This window comes from Xiphophorus hellerii, chromosome 8, assembly GCF_003331165.1.
Source record: "Xiphophorus hellerii strain 12219 chromosome 8, Xiphophorus_hellerii-4.1, whole genome shotgun sequence".
In the NCBI taxonomy this organism is placed as follows: domain Eukaryota; kingdom Metazoa; phylum Chordata; class Actinopteri; order Cyprinodontiformes; family Poeciliidae; genus Xiphophorus; species Xiphophorus hellerii.
Genome location: NC_045679.1, coordinates 11,826,114 through 11,846,868, shown reverse-complemented (window position 1 = coordinate 11,846,868; position 20,755 = coordinate 11,826,114). Strand labels below are relative to the sequence as shown.

The 20,755-nt window shown below is 36.0% G+C and overlaps 1 protein-coding gene across 1 annotated transcript in view; it reads left to right on the top strand.

Annotated features, from left to right (window-relative positions):
* The first annotated feature begins 5,436 nt into the window (after nt 1–5,436).
* The window catches only part of mmp17a (matrix metallopeptidase 17a), a 103,712-nt gene continuing 88,393 nt past the window's right edge, over nt 5,437–20,755 (top strand). Inside the window, exons 1-2 of the mRNA XM_032570627.1 lie at nt 5,437–5,556; nt 5,713–5,951. Coding sequence (XP_032426518.1) covers nt 5,802–5,951 — 150 coding nt within the window. The 5' untranslated portion in view covers nt 5,437–5,556; nt 5,713–5,801. The remainder of the gene's footprint in view (nt 5,557–5,712; nt 5,952–20,755) is intronic.

Genomic DNA, 20,755 nt, shown 5'->3' with positions numbered 1-20,755 from the left:
CTCTAAGCAAATGAGTTTTTAGCTGTGATTTAAAGTAACTTTAAGTTTTCCGGAGGTTTGTTCCAGATTAGTGGTACATCATCCCCCCAGTATGATCCTAATTTATCATATATCAGGATCAGATTTGTGATGTGCACAAAGATACTATTGACCACAGATTCCCCCACCTGAGCTGTACAGTTGTTACACTGCAGGCCTTTGGCTGCATCTCTGATAAATGTTCTCCTTGTCTCTCAGTTCTGTGCAGTAGTCCATGTCTCTGTATGCTTGCAGTTTTGCCATGTTCATGTCATCCTTTACAGAACAGCTATATTCATATGCATGGATATAGTGGTTTATACATGCTTTGAATTATATACAATTATATCCTATTTAGAAATTAGAAGAATTCTGATGTCAATTACCAGATTGAAAGGTGCTGTAAAACAAAATGTTGAAAACCATGTATAATTTTCCTTCTGCTTCAGAGATATGTGCTGCTGTGTGTTGATTTATCACATTGGAGTTCATAGTTTTAACAAGACAAGGTATATGGATGTTAAAGGGGTATGATTAGTCTTTCATGGAAGACAGAGATTAAGTATGCTTGCATTATTTTTTTTAACCACGTGGGCATGACTGATGGAACAGCCGATTAAATAAAGTGTGACTACTCAATATAAAATGTGTGGGGTTGGAATTTATTTATTAATACTTCATCTGATAATGTCTCCATAATATTATATCATCTTATTAGATTTTATATAAAGTGGTTCATCACTCTTAAGTGGAAACTGACAGGGATTGATGAATCCCAAAGATGTCTACTTATTTTTCTTTGGGGCTGTATATAACAATGGTAGTCAATAAATCTTGATCATCAAAGATTTTTGTTATGGAAAACGGTTCTGATAAAACTATAGTGTCTCAGTTTGAACAATAGTTCTGAACACAGAAGGGGGCAAAAAGTTAGCTAGATGAGTTGTGAAGAAGGTGAGAACAAAATTAAGCAGTTTTCGTTGTGCAACTGCAACAATGGGAACCAATTCTGGCAGATTGGCATTCAGACCATTTAGAGCAGTGGTGTCAAACTCCAGTTCTCAAGGGCCGTTGTCCTACAACTTTTAGATGTGCCTCTGCTGCACCACACCTGAATAGAATAATTAGGTCCTTAGCAAGGCTCTGGAGAACTTATCTACACAAGGAGGAGGTAATTAAGCTATTTCATTCCCGTGTTTTGTACCTGTGGCACATCTAAAAACTGCAGGACAGCGGCTCTTGAGGACTGGAGTTTGACACCTGTGATTTAGAGCCTTTCAGGCTTTTCTAATAAATTAAAGACAAAAAAACTTAAAGTTGCATATGGCATGCATGGATTTTGATATTGCCCCCCCATCATCTGCAATGTTGTGTAGGTCCTGACTTTGACAAAGGCATTCTAACACAAGTTTAGTTGAAACCAGTGGTGTCCAAACTTTTTGTCTTTGGAGCCAACGTTACCAAGTGAATGTTCTCATGGACCCCAATTTTATAATTTTTTTTAACTACCAAAGACACAAAAATAGTTTCAGTGTTATTTTGTATATGTACCTGCTCAACAGTAAATTAAACTCACAATATTTTAATAGAACAGAGTTCTCTGCATTTTGAATCATTAAAAGAGTATATTTGACCTGTTAAAAGAAATGCAAAGTTCTACATTTTTTGCATCTATTGCTTTCTCTTTTCTTTGTCTTGCAGGTTTGGGCCTCAGCTCATTCCTATAATATTCACTGGAACTTTAATGGCACCAGCTATCTAGGCTCACAGGTAAAAAAAAAAAAAAGATTGATGTATTTAATAAATAGAAAGAAGCTTTAAATAAAGATAAACTGGGTAAAAACAGATTTTTTTATGTAGACACTAGGGCCCACGCTTGTTATGCAACTTCTTTTACAGTCCAGGCTGTGGTTGTGGTGCACAGAAGAAGAGCAGTAAATCATTAGTGACAGTGCGGTTAGGTTATGGATACTGTCGAACAAAGTAGATACGGAACGGTTAGGATGCTGGCATGGGCTGCCAATCTATGGACTTTATACAGAGGTGTGTGTATGCAGCTATATTGTTATTCAGGCCTAATGCTAAGTCACCTTGACACAGCAGCTAACAATGACTTCCCAAAAACAGATCCCCTCTCTGTTTTTGGGAAGTCATTGTTAGTTGCAAAGTATGCATATATATATATATATATATATATATATATATATATATATATATATATATATATATATATATATATTTTTTTTTTTTTTTTTTTAAGGAAGGGGGGCTAAAAAAATCTGTTTTTTGTTTGTTTGTTTAACTTGCAGTGAATAGATTTTTGTGTGCAAATAATGTGTTATTATTAAGGTTTTCTTCAAGTCTGTGAAGAAAACATAAAAAGTTGGAACTAAAAAGTTGTTGACATGAGAACATTTTATGTGAGTGGAAAAAAGAGATTTATAATCTCAATGAGAAATATGCTGTTAAATAAAGGCTACAAAAAACAAGACAAAAAACATCAGATTATCTGCATCACTGAGACAAAACATCTTGCTATGAAATATTAAATTTCCCACTGTCACTGTGAAGAGATTAAATTGTCCACTTTTGGTTTCTTCTTGAAGATGCGGTATTATCTATTTTCCAGCCATTTTTTTTAGCACAATCAAGTAACTATGTTACCTTCAGTTGTTATAAAACTGCAACATACATCAAACAGCTGACACCTTAACATTTTCCTTGGTCTCTTTAAGAAGTTCCCGCTCTTTCCAAAACTCTGCCTTCAGCTCTTCATCACAAGCTTAATTTTTATGAGTGCTAGACTGAGAAGTAGTTTGTATAATAAGCTCTCAGACACGCAGTTCCTCCAGATGTTTGCTAATTGATGCTGCCGCTAGTCTGTTGGAGCTGAGTGGGTCCTCTGTGAAGCGGAGTCTTGGCTTGAGACTACAGTTCTAAGGAGGAGCTTTGAGTAATTACGTGAAACTTTGTATGAGAAAGCATTTAGGCACCCCTCAATGGCTGCCACGGGAGAAGGAAGATTCAACAATTACTCAAACATGCATGAAAGAACCAAAGCAAAACTCCAGGTATGCTTTTGATGTGGGAAAAAGTGTGAATAAAACTGTTACAAAGCCCTAGATCCATGATATGCAGAATATTTCTTGTTTGCACAAGACTAATTGTGAACAGCCTTGAAACAAGCATTTCTTTAAATTATACGTCCTTGAGCAAAAATAATAAAATACAGAATGTGCCACATGCTCTGCAGATTTTAGCCAACTCAGATCACATAGACCTTTATTTTAAGACCTTTAAAAAGACTGAGAGACACGTCAATTTTGTTTTGGCACAAGGGATGAGAGGTGCAAGCCTCAGCATATACTATGATTAAAATGTGCTTTTTAGACCATTAAAAAAGACATAATGCATTTCATGGCATCCCAAAATGTTGGCCTCCAAGACCAAATGTTTCCCTAATGTAATTATGCCACTATGCCATTAGACTTGCCCAGGCTTATATATTATATCCCATATGGAAAAAAAACAAAAAAAAAACAAACAAAAAAAACAAAGCAAAACAAAAAACTAACAGCAGGAGCACCTGTGATCAATCAGCAGGATAATTTCTGGCACTACCTCAGATCACATTAGTGGGCCATTCTAACAAAAAAGCCATTTCTTAATTAGCCTTTAGGACACTATCTTTTTTTAATCTCTGATGAATCCTGATCAAAGTCAAAAGACATTAAATAATGGACCCCTCCAGCTGAATTTAAATTCTCCAACAGCTGTTGAAATCGACTCAGCAAAGTCACTGGTAAGTCAAAGGATGCTTGAGGAGAGATTTAAACTTCAAAATAAAAGCACACAGAAATCCAGTAATTTTGGAGGATGGTATTGATTAACTGGGTAATTTTTCACTGGAGCAGAAAATCGTAAGGTCATAATGACTCGGGGGAATAAATACCAAGCCAATCAAATGTGTTAATTTCAAATTTAAAGATAGTTTGTTCTTGCTACCTTGTTAATAGCAGCGGATTATTTTAAAACTTAAAATATACTGTAAATTGTGTAGTTTTAGTTTACCTAGTGAAAATAAATAAATACATGTTTAAGCACAATGTATGTGATTTTTGTTTACTAGAGTTCCTCTGTCAAACTTTGGACCATGTTTTCAGGGTTTATGATGAAGTTCTTAGAAATGGTTTATTTCACCATGGAGCAAAAGATAATCAATCAATAAAAACATGACTAAATTTTCAACCTACCACACAGGTTTTCTGTGACTAATAATTTAAACATTTTCAATTATTATTGCCATACAATAATTTAAGTACTTTAGGACAAAAGTGATGTCTTAGTCAAAGTTTTTATTCATTTCTAAATCAAAAGATTACTTTGGAGGTTTTTGTGTCTCAACAATATTTGATCATTTCTGTATCAACATCTTCTATATTCAAAGTGGTCGAACCTCAGATGAACAGTGAATATTTGAAACCTAATTTGAGATTCATAGAATCTCTATTCTCTTTGAGGCCACTTAAAAAGTTAGATTTAGTAGCGCCTCCCAGTGGGCCAGAGCCTCCAGACTCTTTTGACCATATGGATATTCCTGAAAAATAACTTTTTTAACTAAAAAAATTATATCTATAATGACTATTTATTTACTATGTATATGTATATGTATATGCATTGACAGACATACACATATATGTCAATGTTTGTCAAAGAAAAACAGAAATTGGTTCGCTTTCTTCTCCAAAGCGCATCAATTTAGAAAACCCAACCTTGCATGACAGCATAAGATAATGCCCCAAAATGGACCCTGGATATCAGCAGTGAAAGTTTTTTAGATGTGCCTCATTTGATTGAGACCAGCATGAAAAATACAATATATAGAGCAACCAAATTTGGATTGAGTACAGTGTTAAAAGACGCCTCTGTCTGTCTATCTACCTGGATCAACTGTTATCTGTAGTTTTAGTTCTTATCATTTCTGATAAGTAGAATGGGCCCTGGCAGGGAAGTAAGTGCCTGTTTGAGGGAGCACGTGGTGGCAGAAAGAAGGGTTTACCCAAGCCACTATTCATGGAAAGACTTGCACTGCTTCTTTTTCCATCATCATCAAGTTTATAACATTGCATACAGAAATGCTCCTCACAATGTACCTACTACATTTTCTTTTCATTTATTGATTTCTGAAAATATTTGACAATATTTTCATAAATATAATCGACAATAAATTATTTTTGCTATGTCTGTGACGTTTCCACAATACATAATTGTTATTTAGTCTATAGGTTTTTCTTCCATCAATATTTTTACTTTGGGATTTTCTTCCGGAATTTGATTGGGTAACTGCGCCTGGCTTGGGGGTCCTACTTGCGCGCGACATAACCTCGCGCAGCTGGCGGTGGCTGCTTGCATTTTTTTCTCACTTTGTGCTCGAGACTCTACAGCGGAGCGCAGAGCTCGCGCGTGTTGCCACAGGGATCTCAGCTCTGACGGACCTGGCACGAGACAGTTATTTTGTCTCTCACAGAAAATATTTAGGTGTTTATCGCAAGTTTTCTGCTTTATTTTCTGGTAACAAAGTGTTCTGTTTGCCTAAACTGTTTTACTGGCAGCGTGTTTCATGTGTTTTATGTGTTTGCGCTCAACAGTGAGGTAGACTTATACTCCCATAGTTTTTTTTTTTTTTTTGTACAGTGTCTTTGGCTTGTGATTTATCCCGCGGATGGATGCAGCCGTCGGGGTGGACATTTGAGCCCAGCAGGATCAACCTGTCTTAGGGCATCATGAATTCTCTGGTTCTCCGCAAGTGGATGAGGAATATCTCCCATGAGATGCTGCTGCTGCTCCTGCTGCCGCTGGTGCCGGTTTGGTGTTTTCTGCCTCTGACCGGAGCGGCTCCTTCGCTGACGACCGAGCAGCTGGACATGGGGGTGGTAAGTTTTTGTCTTATTTCCTCTGCTTACTAATCAGAAAACGGCGGACTTAGAAGTTTCCCCTCATTCACAGTTTTTACATTAATCATTCTCACGTCAGCCCGGCTGGTTTGATCCTCTTTCTTATCTTTTGAGGGCTGGGGGGAAGGGGGTCCTCTTGAACGTCCACTAAAAGCAAGTGCCGTCTTCTCCAAATACTTGCTCTGAATTTTAACACCGCTCTGCAGTCTAGTTCACAAAGCAGAGAGACGGTGTAGCATGCAGACGGCATGATTAAAAATAAGACCCTTATACTCCAAAGAACAATCAAGTCATGAAAATAGGCATCAAGTTGTCTTTGATAAATACATGTATTTGCCTCAGGGACTCCCACGTTTCATTTCCTTCTACAGATAGAAAAAAAAATAATTAAAATGGTCCAGTGGACTGTACAGCAGTCTGTGAGAGAACTGAAAATTCACATAAATAAAGAGAGCACTATTGATTAGAGAAACAGGCAGCTGTTTGAGTTGTGACTTCATCTTGAAAGTGTGTCTGTTTTTCTGTTAAATATAGATTGCACTAGAGCTCTTTATTGATTTTAAAGGTTCTAATCGGTCTATAAAATCAGTATTGGACCGGTCTATCATAATTTATCACATGTATGGTATACAATGTAGATGTAGACTCATTTGTGTGTGTTATCCTTCCTATGTAAGGATTTGATGGAGAATGCATCAGATCTGAAATGAATCTGAGTATGCAAGACTTTCTTTGAAAATGAGTCAGCATATGCCTCGTAAAACTAGATTATCGTCAACATTTTCATCCAACTAGATGCATTTTCTCCACTTTAATGTCTGACTTAAACTTTTCCCTCTCTCAACTATGCTTATTTCTATGAAGACATTTTTACTTGATATTTCCTTGAAGCTTACTCTGTCTGATCCTACGCATCCTATATATTATATCTTTTTCCAAGTAATCACTTTTATCACACAATGATTTGAACCCAACTACTTAGAAGAACATGTGAGGAAGTTATGTAATAGGAATACTAGTAATGAGCACAAACTGTACATCCAGCCAGCCTATTACCAACACATTATGATGGTGTGGAATACCGAGAGGCTCTGCTGTTCTTGATGAAGAGAAAGCAGACACTGAGACATTATCTGATGCACTTTATCTCCAAACAAATTGTTTCCTGCCTTTCGAAAAGGTTAGTCTGGCCACATCTGATAATATTTTCACCAAGTGCAAGCTGCATAGCTTTTGACGCAAACTACTAAAGCCTTGATTCAGGGTGATGCATAAACTGAACAGTTTTCCCTCCCTTTCACTTTTACCTCTATGCTTTGTTTTACTCTCTGGCCCCAAAATGACTTTGTGGTTCTGCATCTGAACTTTGAGTCACACAAGCACTTTAGCTACTGAGAAACAAATATTCATTGGAACTTTTTAAAAACAACTTAAAAACAACTCATAAAAGTATGAGCCACATATTTATGTATGTATGAGGCTCACTCACATATGTGAGCCTCATACTTGTATGAGGGTCACATTAACCCCACCATGTGACCATCAAAGGGTTTTAGCATTGTTTCAAGAAAATAAACTCCTTAAAATGTCCCCCTTTGACCTAATACCCCCAAATAAACTCTGGTGTTACCATTTGTAGCTATTTTGCAAATACATCTTTTTTTTGTGAAGGTTTTATAAGTGTGGTAGCGAATGTTGAGTCGAGTTTATTTGTGTAGCACGTTTCTGAAGGTAGTTCAAAGTACCTCACGATAAAAACATGAAAAAATATATTATATATATATAATATAACCGTATCCCAAACTTTGAACAATTCACCAATCTATGTTCAGAGAATTGAGAGAGCAGGGCTCTTCCAACTGCTGTCCTTAACTGCTACTGTCCCGCAGAGCTTAAATACATTGCTGTTCCAACACAATTAAATCTGCATAATTTGATGATTCACTTAAGACAAAATTCAGCCCTTATATTCAGATATATTCAAGTAGGGATGCATCTTATATTAGCAGAAACATAGTACTTGCAATCTAGAGATTGCCCCTATAGAATGCCACCTAAAGCAGGAAAAAAAGAAAAAAACACAGTGACTTGGGTGAGGTACAGATATCAACAACTCTGGTGGTAGAAAACATCATCAATAGTAGTTTTGCTTTTCCAGTGAAAGACATAAAGTTGGTGGTTATAATGTGACAAATTGCGAAAACATAAATTAGGACAATGAATACTTTTGCGTACTACTCAATGGAGTGTGTGGAATTATACTTAAGAGATCATTTATTGATTTTGTTGTATTAAAATATATCTGTTTTCTCAGACACCAGAAAATTGTGTAAATAACTATACAGTTGTAGAGGAGGGTAAATGCAGCAGGACAAGAAAACAGCTAAAGAGACCATTGGCTCATCTATATTCATGTTTTTGTAGTAAAATTAGCAGTTTATGTGTTTGTATGCTGGATAAAAGCAAGAGAGTGGGAGAAACTTCAAGAACAAGTGATAAACATTTTAAACAGGAAGTATTGTGAGCACACAAATACACATACTTGCCTGTGTGAATGCTCTTGACAATTATCTGTTATATCAACACATTCAGACAATTTTCAAGCTTTGGACTTGAGAGCTTTCCAGGAACTTCAAAGTCTGATCCATCTGATGCAAATGTCTGCGCTCTCTCACGCAGCTCCTCTGAAAAACATCTTGGAAATGTCATTTCTACACAGCTTGCATGAAAACAGCCAAAGAATAATACTTGACGCAGCCGTCTTTGTTCTTTAATTGCTGTTGACTTAAGAGCATCAAGTAGGAACAGTTAGTAATGGTAAGTCTTGGACAAAGTTCTATTGAGAGTTGGATAAACAATGATAGACACACACAGCGGTGGCTGCAGATGAAAAGCTGTATAGCAGAGAAAGTAGAAACTCTGGATGCATTTGTTGACCAAACTGTGCAAAACACTCAACTTCACTGCAGCTTCATGTCTGAAAGACTTCAGTCTTGCTGTGGAGTCTGTGCTTTGCTGAACGTTATTCCCCTGTAAATGCAAAAAAAACATAAGGTAGTTGTTATGTTCGCATTTGTTCTACAGACTTGCGGAAAATAAGCTTCAGGTGTGCATTTTATGGAACAGAAATGACACCTTTCTTCAATTTCCCTACTTTCCTCTTGAGGAACAAAAAGCAAAAACATGTTTTTATTGCTTTCTGTCACATAAAGATGGAACATTTGATATTTTCATAAGGTTTGCATCAACCATCAGTCTTGTGTGTGCCATTTTAAAAAGTTTTATACTTTGATAATTTTTTGCAGTTAAATAATTTATTATTATTTTTTTCCCCATTTCCAACTGTCAGCCAGGTATATGCTCTTTTCAACAAAGAGCCGCTGTATATATTTGAATAAAATATAGATGGTTTTTTTAGCCTATTTTTATAAAATGATTGTAACATTGTGACTTGATGTGCATTGTATTACAGTTGGTTCCAAAATAAAAAGAGAAATGTGCTGCAAAATTGTTTCAACTTTATAGACAACAGTTTGCATCGGTATATTTGTTGTTTACAGCACTTTTATAAGCAAATAAGTGGTTTGAAAAGCCTTAAAAATCTAATTTATTGTGGTAGCATAAGCTTGCAGTATTAGAAAATCTGATGTAAAATTTGTTTATTTTTGTAATACATAAAGGAATTTAAATGTTACTTTATAGTTTTTCCAAGCTCATCAGAGTCCCACAGACCAAATGTTTTTTAAACCACATCTATGATAACTTGATGTCGGCTTATCTGCTTTGGACAGCTTCAGGTGACTTCTGATGAAAAAAGTAGATCAGGTACACTTTATCTACAAACAAAGACCAGCTTTTGAAACTGCTTGTTTTGAGTGGATGGAGTCAACCATTTTGCTGGCTAAATGCAACACACCCATCTCTGATGGGATGAATTGGTGAGGGTGCTGCTTGGACTGCTGGTTCTGATGAGATAGAGATTGTCTTGCTGGAAGAAAACATGTATTCCCATGAAACGCAGCCAGGCTGGATTTTTCACTGTGCCATACATTTGAGAAAAATAAATAAATAAATGGAAGTAGCTTAAAAAGTAGCTGTGTTCTTCTGTGGTTCACCCCAGAAAGCAAAATACAGGAAACTCTTGAGCCCAGAAACAACAAAGACATGAAAGTGGCCTTCAGTTTTGTTGTTTTGAACCAAGCTTGGCCATTTCTTACATATAACCATGTTGGCTTGCTTGCAAGTCCAGGAGACATCTCATATTTCTATCCTTTGGGTGCTAGAAAATATTTGGGAGGCAGTATCTTCTGTTAATAGAAGCCACAGAATGGAGTTCCTTTATAGATGTAACAAACTGTGCTGTCTTTTTAGGGTTCATCTCTCACTGTGGAGGTCAGCAGGCTGCACAGTAAACTTCACTGCTGTGACCTTTTCACCATGATAAATGATTTTATGTTCATGGCTGACAGGTGCAAATAGGTGCTGATGGCACAAACTTTATTCTTGTTTTCTTAATTGTAAAGCTTGTTTTAAAGAATTAGTGTAAAACAGTCTCCTTCAGCAATAAAAACAAATGAAATGAAGTAAAAATTTGTCATTTTGACTGTTTATGGACACTTGAAAAACTACATACCTTTTTAAAAAACAATCAATGTATAAGAATTATTATTTTAATAACTTCTATTATGGTTTCAAAGGGTGATTATTTTGATTGCCTACTATTTTGTCAATACTTTTCCAGTTAGTTGGTATGTCTGTTTTAATTTCACCTTGAAGCCCCTACGCTTCATATCAGTTCTAACAGTATTTCAATAAATAAGAAAATTTATACAAATACATTTTCTCCTTCTTCAATCAGCTCTAATGTGAAATGCAAAGTAAAATCAATCTGAACAGGTTTATTCTTCTCTAAATATAGATTTTTTTTTAATCCTAGAGTGTGATTAGTGAATCCTTTATTTTATTTGTAAAGGAATTAATTTAGTTGGCTTTCAGGCCACCTTGGATCAGCTTTAGCACAGCAGCTGCAAGAAGCCTGCTAAAATAGATTACTAAACAAGCCCTTTATGTTGTCTCACATAGAATGAAAGGTTTCAGAAGTTATTTGATTTTAAGGGCTATACAACATGAAAGTATATTCTTGATTTGACTTGAATCTGACTGAAAATGAAGGCATTCCAGACTTTGATCCATTTTTGAGGAAAAGCGATGAGTCAAACTTGATATGATTTTTATTCATTTCAAAAAGTGCATGAGATACATGCTTTTAGTTAAAATATTCATAGACTGAAAATTCAGGGACTTTGTTGTGATGCATCTAATAAAATCGGAAGAAATTTTGATAATTTCAGTATATGATCTGCTAAATAATTCCTATTCAGTAAAAAAATGCCAGATTCCAATCACTAAGTGATAAACTGATATTTTAGACTAATTTGTGTAGAACAACGCAGTTCAGGTTTGACCAATATTTAAAAATTTGAGCTAAGCTGAACAAAGATAAGTCGATTTCCTAAGATTCAGTATATGATATCCACAACAAAACCAGGAACAAATCTCCCCGGGGGCATTTTGAGATATTTTCAGATTTCTGAAAGCGTGGATTCGAATCTTTCCAATGGTGTCAAACGCAGTGAAAAAAAATTCACCTCTCCACAGCATGACATCTGAGACCCTTTTAAGCTTTGTTCTACTTTCAAGCATTTCAACATCTAAAGAAACTATCCATGGGAAAAAATACAAGGCTATGCAATACTTTGTAGCACATTTCAGTTATAAAATAAAATTTCTGCGATTTTTCAACAGTAAAATATTTTTTTCTTGTGACTTGATGTGATTGATTACATTGACTGGTCATTACAGCCATACGTCACATTTATCAAAGTGATTCTACACCGAGGCGATTTTGGCTCAGGAGGTAGGAGTTCATCCTGTAACTGATGGATTACTCCAGAGGAATGATTAAAAGGTGAGCTGGTATGAAAAAGTCAAGATTTGAATGGGTGAATGGCTGAATGTAGGATAAAGTGCTTTTGGGTCTTCTGGACTAGATAAAGTGCTACACAAGTACAGACAATTTACCATATGTCATCTAATTAAACTTTTTTGTTCCCTGTGAAAGACAGGGAACAAAAAAGGAAATAGGAATATAGCTTACTTTATTATTTGTTGACCAGTGAGAATTGCCATCACTGTGGTGTCAGACTTGAATCTTCTTCACTGAAAGGTCTGTAAAGTGCAGAGATTTTCAGATCGAACACATCATTTTCTGTTTACACTGGATATACAGTATGTTTGTGTGGATGTGTGCATGCATGTCTGAGTGATGGATGGCCACTCTGAAGGTGGAAACAACCACTAAACTGCATATAATTCACCTGATGGCTATCGTTGCAACATCCAGTCCCATTAAGCTCTGCATTCTGCTCATATGTTGCTTTAGTATATATTGGTTTTGTCTATTTTGCAACCATGCATTAAGTTTTTTGGAGCTCACACACTTACTTCAGGACATCTCAGGAGTGTTCATTTTACAGCTGTGCAACAATCTAGCTTTATCTATTAGTTATTTGCGATTTAAGCGCTTAAGGGAATTACATCAGCTGAAATTGAATGTCCGCTGTGTTTTGTGCTCATCATATTATGTTTCTCTGGAGGAATATTATCTCTCCTGAAATGTAGCTGACAGTATCTCAGTGGAACTATTCGCTCACCACAAAGAGCTTTCCCTCCAAGAAGAGAGCATGAGCTGACCAGATTAGCAGCTGATAAATTTCCTTAATCACCGTATTTTCAGATGCATGGAGAGTCAAATTGATAGAATTACATCTGAGTAATGATTAGAAACAGGTGAGATGGTATGAAAAACTAAAGATTTGACAATGTGATTGTTGTTGGTGGGTGTTTGCCAGCTTATTTGGCTGAGAAGTTATTTTTTTATGATGATAACATTACATACATACAATTAACACAAAACCTATAAAAAAATAAAATTCATTAACTGATGGTTGTGACTTGATTTGCTTCCTAAAAGGGGCATTTAAGCTGGCATCATTAGAGACCTGGTAGATTCTGATCCTTCTTCAGTGCTCCCTGTACACTTTTTTTTAGGTAATAAATTAATTTTAGCGAAACACTTTGCAAGCTCTGAAGGGTAGGGCAACCTTAAATCCTGTCAGCATACTTGGATTTGCCTCAAGGACTCCATTGAGGCTACTGAGAAGTACTTTGTGTCTGTTTCCCATCATGTTGAGGTGTGGTTCAGTCTGTGTGCTTAAGAATGAGGAACTGGGTGGTAGTGAACTCAATAGAGCTAGATAGTGCAGGATTAATTCCCTCAGGCATCCCTGGGCAGTGACACTCATGTTTACATTCAATGTTATTGCTACCTAAGGGTTTATGGAAATTTATCTGATGGCAGAAACTTGAAATACCAAACAAGACGATCTTAGTGTAAATGTCTTAGCGAAAAATAAACTAGTTTATGCAAAAAATATTTGAATAATTCGCAGGACTCCTTCAATCTTAACCAAGGCCGCACCATGAGGTCTTTGTAAAGTCTTGGTCAATACTTTCGCTTCCCATGCATGGACCAGGGAACATGAGAGTAGCCTTCCAGATTGTCTTCATTGCGCAAAAAACTTCTGAGGTGAAACTGTGTTGGTTTCATTAGTCCTGGGTGCCACAAGGAAAGTAGCAGTGGCAGTTTAAATATAACCTTTGGACCTAATGCACCTGCATGCCTTGGTGATCAGACAATTTAAAATATTACTGGTGATGCTGGCTTTATCCCAACACTACAATTTAATCATGTTCACAATAAGCTGGCAGTCCTCCAGGAAATTTATTGCACTCTTTGCTCCAAGAGAAGAGGATTCTAAATAGATCTCACCAAGCAGCTACAATTAAAAATACAAGCCATGCTCAGGTCCCACGGTGAGAAACACACATACCCCCCAATTGTGCATGTAGGTTGAATACAAGAAGACTAAGGGGAGTTTTGAGATTTTTGGCTGCATCTCAAATACATATTTTTTTCAATGCTGTAAAAAGATGTCCATAAATGTTCACTGTTTTGAATTGGCACACCATTGACTCCCCCCTGCCATTTGGAAAAATGTTAAAGATTTTTAAAATCTATGTATGTCCAAAAGGACACAAAATCCTATTAAAAGGGTGCATTTTTTCAAGCATAGCAACCACTTTTTCTGTGTTTCAAATTGTTCTTCCTAGACAAGTGAAGTCCAGATTTCCAAACTGCATAATTTTCCATTTAACCACATTAATGCCATTTTTAAAAAGCCTGTGCTTTTCTAGAACATGCTGGTGTACTTACACCCTCACCCGTCTCTCCCACACAGGAATAATTTAAGTTTCTGTTGACAGTATGTTTCTTCTTCCTCCCATGGGTCTCAGGGAATGTTAGTAACCTCACCAATGAATACCAAAAGAAGGCCCATTTTCCACCTTGTCAAGCACTGATTATTTGGTGCTTGACGTAAAAAAAAAAAAAGGAAATATAAGAAGTCAGCCTTGTGAATAGTGAAAAGTCTTTGTCAGTAAGCACCACCAGGTCTTGCTAAATCCATTTCTCACTTTTGTTCTGCTGATAAATTTTATTATTCATAAAATGATTAACGTCAAGAATCTGTAGCCACAGGATTTTCCTTCTGCTCTCCTGAGGCACTCAACGCCCGCCCTGACATCTTATCATGTCCTAATATTTGATATCCCATTGAAGATTATTATGCAAAAAAAAAAAAAGACTGAAGGAGCTTTAAATAATTAAAATCAATTAATTATTTTGCGGTGACTTTTTTTCCCCCCAATCTCAACTACTTTTTTATTTTTATTTGAATGTTTCAATGTTTTTTAAAGAAAAAAACAGGGTCAATGAAAACCCATAATTCTCTTTGCAAATTGGTTTAATTATTAGTAGAACAGAGGAGCTTCTTGGATCACTTCATTGATATTTTAAATTGTCTGTTTCTCCAAAAATAAAGTTGTAGCTTCAAGTAGATCAAATTCATTTCCTTCATGCATCAATATTCAACAAACGAAGAAGCAGAAACCCGTGAGGTTTTAGCTAAGGGGAGAAACAGATACTAATATTTTTATTATTAATATTATTTCCATCCATTCAGAACAGTAAAAATCTGAATGTTTGAGCTGGCAACCAACAGATTTTCCACTTTCATCAGCATCTCATATTTCTAAAAGTTATTAAGTTTTCTCATTCATTCTGTGTTTCCATTCTTTTATTTTGCTCTTGCATTTGCACATTGCACACTTTCCACCATGCTGCTTACTGTCAAATCATGATTCCTCTGATAGCACCCAGGAGCTCGGGGATAGAAAAGGCTGAAAGCAAAGACTAGACACCGATTTGTGCTCTGGAATAACTAGTCAAGGAAAGAAGGTATTATCTAAATAGCAAGTGACCAGCGGTGATCTTCAGGGGAAAAAGTCCTCCAAGTTTGTAATGTGTCTCTGCTCCAACACAGCTGATTTAAATGGTATGTCATAAAGTCCTGCAGAGGCCTGTTATTGAAACATCATTTTATTCAGGTGTGTTGAATCAAGGGAAGAACGGAAACATGCAGAATCCCGGCCATTGAGGTCTGACTTTGGACACCACTAGGATTCCCTGAGGACAGTTTTATTACTTACAATAGTTTTAAAATGAATAAAAACCATCCAGTAATACATCATATGGTTATTGGCCGTATTTTTTGTTTCTGGTTCATTACTTCTCACAAAATGTAATTTTGTGACTTGGTCCATGCTTAAATAATCTGTCTTCTTTAATATGTCAGCTATAAACCTTGATTTAACTCAACCATTAAAATGAGTAGTTCTCAAAGTAATCTTAAGAATAAGGCAGCTATACTTTATAGAAATTGCAAAAGACTGTAGAACAAATAATTTATCTATATTTAAATGTATTTAAAGTTCAACAATTTTGTCTCATCTGGATTATTTTGCTGATGACAAGGAGGAAAAAGTATGCCATTTTTTACCCTTTTTAAATACTTAAGGCCTTAAGAACAATGGTGCTTCTAGGACAAAAGCGTTCACACACAGCTCAAAGGTCCTATTTGCATAATTTGAAACATCAAGGTGGATGCAGATATGTTTAACGATGGATAAAAAAGAAGAAAATACATTATTTTTATCTTCATCCAAAGCTTGGATCCTTTTGATACTTTGAGCTGTTCCATTTTCATCAACCAGTTTGACCTCCCGTCTGTAGAAATGTGTCATGGGACTCATATTCAGGACAAGGAGATTATTTCAGGAACAGTCACGTGGGATGTGATTTGATTCTCGAGGACGCAATATTTCTCCATAAAGATTGACAGGGAGCAATTGTTCAGCATGTCACACACAGAAGACATTCTCAGGTTTGCTGGAAGGAAGAGCAGACTACTTCAATCAGCGCACATCTAATCTGTCATCTATAGGCTGTGTTGAGCAGTAAAGTTTCCGAAAGGACATGCAGGTTCCTGAGAAGACTGTCAGTGTTATTGAGGAGTTCATGATATCCCCAGAAATCAATTCAAAATGGATTTCAAGGGCTCCAAAAGCACATGGTTGCCACTCTGTTGCATGGTGATGTTTTATTTATGTGTGGCACAGCAAGACTTTTGCAATTGGCGTGATTTTCTTTCAGCCAATGATTGCATCAAAACGCAGCTAAAATACAGCAGCATGTCCCTGCATCCTGAATTAACCGTCAGCTTTTCTCATGCTGACTTGGAGAAACAATAGAATAATTTTCTTAAACGAATCATCTGGATTTCACAAACGTATCCACAAATTACTGTATATGGGTTTTGGCAGTATGAGATATGAGAAGCTGTTTGCTGTCATTGAGAACAGGATGTTTTTGGGGGGTGTAGTTGTAAACAACAGATGGATATGTTTACTAAATAAATAGACACATGAATCACTTAGATCTGCTTGTTAAAGGCGGCATGTTGTGAGAAGATTTTGTATATCAGTTTTTATCCGTGTTTGCGCATTGTGTAGGTCATTCATACAACTGAGCTACATTTTGTGCAGTAGAGCACAGAGTGAATTTTAAGCTATATGCCCCTAAATAATTCCAGTAAAATTTTAATATTATGATGGTAGAGTTAGATGAATTAATTTGATCAATTTTGTCTTCTTTCTAATTTTGTGCAATCACATGGAAATGCAAATTGAAGCTGATGTATAGAAGATGCTAAAGAAAGATGCTATTTTATGAGTGAAATCCTATTTTACCCACTAGCTCTTCTCCGAATGAACAATTACTGATAAGTGTCTGCAGGAACAGTGGAAAAAACCCATTGTGTTTAATTATAGTTTTAAAAGAATAATCTGAATCTGCTTAAATTGGTTTCACCAGCTTGTACAAAAACCACGTATCAGTTACACATTTCCTATGTCAAGTTGCAAGGTGAACATTTAGAGTATTCTGAGGGAAATAGCTTACAGTAAATTTCAGAAATATGTATTTATTGCAAGTAAGGAGCAAAGTAATTGTAAACACAGGGCAGTAGTAAAATCTCCCATGTTGATGGTTAAAGCTTCATAAATTGTTGCTGTGGATATGATTCTCTGTGATCTCTTTATTTTGCTGTATAATTGGAAACATGTATGGTAAGTTTTCAGACTCAAGGAAGTAATCACATTTTGGTCTGTCAAATTTAAATAACATAATTATTTTCAGTAATACAGCTACTTATTATTAGTTATAATAACAAAGTTGCTGAAATGTTCAAAACAAAAATGTTTTCTTGCAAAATATGCATTTTAGTTACTATTTCAACATTCTTTCAGTACCTTGTTGAAACACGTTTTACAGCAGTGGTTGTTTCCAGACATTTTAGGAAGGATCCTATAAACTCAGCACATCTTTCTTATGAAAGTTTCTCTCATCTTTTTGACAGAAACATTCATCTTTAACCAGATTGGATGGGGAGCATCAGTGCACAGCCCTTTTCAGATCATTTCAGAGATACTCTTCAGAGTTCAGGTTCAGACTCTAACTGGGTCACTCCAGGACTTTCTCAGAGTTTTATTTAGCCCCTTTGGTGTTTTCTTCTTCATGTGCTTCTGGTTGCTGTCTCATTAAAATGTGAACCTTAACCCTAGCCTAAGATGTTGGGAACTTTGGGGGGAAAAATCACAGGCTCTTTACAATTGCATACCCAAATGCTACAAAGGTTGATGTTGATGCTTTAAAACATCTCCATTAGATGAAAAAGCAGGTTGTGCAGGACATGAAGAAGAGTGCTGAAAATCAGGCGTAGATTACTAATTGTGTTTTATTTAGGCACTTCTCTTGCCAAATTTAGAAATATAATCAATCTGAAAATAACAGCTTTACCAGGAGGACAGCTTTGGGCAATTAATGAAATGTAACATGAGTTTTAAAGAAAATGGGTGAAAAATTAAACAACACAATTTAAGACAATTCATAATAATCAAAGTAAATGGTCCAATTTACTAAAAGTGACCTGAAAACTTCACATGATGATGATGTTGATGACAGATATACTATAATATTTGGGCAACACTCACATATGTTTCCATTTAAATACAGTAATGTAAATGTATTGATGGAGAACTAATTAGATCCATACCTCCTCTTAATTACTCCTGTCATTCACTCAAAAGAAAGCCAAGCTTCAAGGGTAAAGTTACTTACATGGCTGCTTTATCTGTGGAGATGTTATATGCTCTTCTTTCAGTACTTGTAGCATAAAGAAAACACCCTCTCGGTGTACTATAGCTTATTACTGTTATTTTTTCTGCCATTTCAAGTACAGAGTCTATGAAGAAAGCCTTCTTTCAAACACTCAGCTCTTATCATAATAGCCTGGAGACACAAGAGAAATGAAGAATCTTCTGTGGATTAGAAAGAAGTGTCTTGTTCTTGTGATCCCAATACTATGTCTCATCCAACCCTAGTGGCAATGTATAAGTTTACTCCTCAGTACAGCCTTCACAGTTGTAAATCTGTTACTGCATACAATTTAAAGCACCACAAACATACAGTACCATGAAAAAGTATTTATCCTGATACAAATTTCTACAGTTTTTGCTTTTTTGCCACACCACAATGTCACATATGATCCTGAGTAAATGCAAAAGTTGTCAAATGTTGACTTTGTTGAATAGTGGTGAAAAAGCTATCCAAACCCATCTGACCCTGAGGTTTAAAAAAATTATATTGAACAACACATCATCTTGTCTGAGAAAAATGAAGAACAGATGAGAAACAGAGTCCTTTACACCTGTCAGTCTGGAAAGGGTTACATAGACCGTTTATCTGATATTAATATTGCTTTTATGCAGAGTAATTCATATTAAGATGTAAATTTCCCTATTGCTTCGACGCTGTGAGACAAAACTAGAACACTTCCTTTTAGCTGGAATAAATGTCTAACAAAATTCCAGGCTCTTTATGACTCTTTATCAGCTGCAATTGCCTGAGGGGTTGAGAGAACAAAAAGGACTTGGTCAGTGAATAAAATCAGTTAATTTTCTTTTAAACGACCCTGACAAACAATCCAGTTCATTAAATAGATCAAAACTAAAACATGTCTTTGAATGTGTTAACAAACAGCACATTCTTAGATTCACTTTTTGTTTTCAATTTAGCAAAAATCAGGTACAGAGGTACATATGATATAATGCGTAAATATTCTGCTAATATTTCGACACAAAAACACTACATCTGTCAAGGATCCTGCAGTGTGCTCATTTTTTTGCGCCTCTTGTTTTAGTGTTTTGCATTTAGAACTATTGGACTTTTCAAACACATGAATATTTTATGTCATGGAGCATCAAAGAAATTGCATAAATATGTTATACATGATTGACATTGCTGATGTTTTGACCATCAGACTCTGAGCACAACACTGTCATTGTGATTCATGATGTCTCACGTCTATGTGGCTGTTGGTCTCCGTAGATTTTTCAAAAAGTTCAACTTCTGAGGAAAATGCACAGAGAAGTTCACAATTGATGAATCCCATTTTTCCAGTGTTTTCTGTGTCAGAATAGAAGAAGACAAAATTGTGAAAACAGTTGCCTTTTTTGCTGCAGCAGCCGGCTGTTGTTTTCATGCGAATTAATCAAGTAAATTGTTGTTCATGATGACACGGAGCTCAGTTGCAGCCGTTCTCAAGTTGGAGGCTGAAGATTTATTAAAATTTCTTTCTTGCTTGCTGTGTTTAGATGTCTGTAGGGGTCTGAATGAACAAGTTTTGTAACAAGAAAGTATGAAGCAGATGCAGACACTGGATAAAGTAACAGCAAGGTAATTATAGGCAGATGCAGACTGATTAGCCATCATTACTGCTGTAACCACATTAAACAATGTGGTTTTGATTTAAATGGTGAAAACGGTTTAATTAAAATGGTTAATCTGCACTTTAAGCCTCATTCTGTCTTTTCTTTCTAACTGCTGCAAGTACTTTGGGCTTGATTGGTTTTGGCAGAGGTGATAGATCCATGTAAACTGTTTGGATGAACATTGTCCGCTTCTTCTCTGCGTTTTTTCCAATGCTTACTGTAACTGGTTCATTTTAGGAAAACCCTAGATCAGCTCCATGTGGCCTTTCTATTTTCGGTGAGGTGAACCACCCTCCTCTTGTTATACACCACATAAAAGTTGTCTGTCTGTGCCAAAAGTGCCCATGTAATCATGGTTGCTTCAGGGGATTTACTCACTGCTAGTTGAAGTTAAAATAATCATACAAAAACTGCCAAACATCTTATACATGATT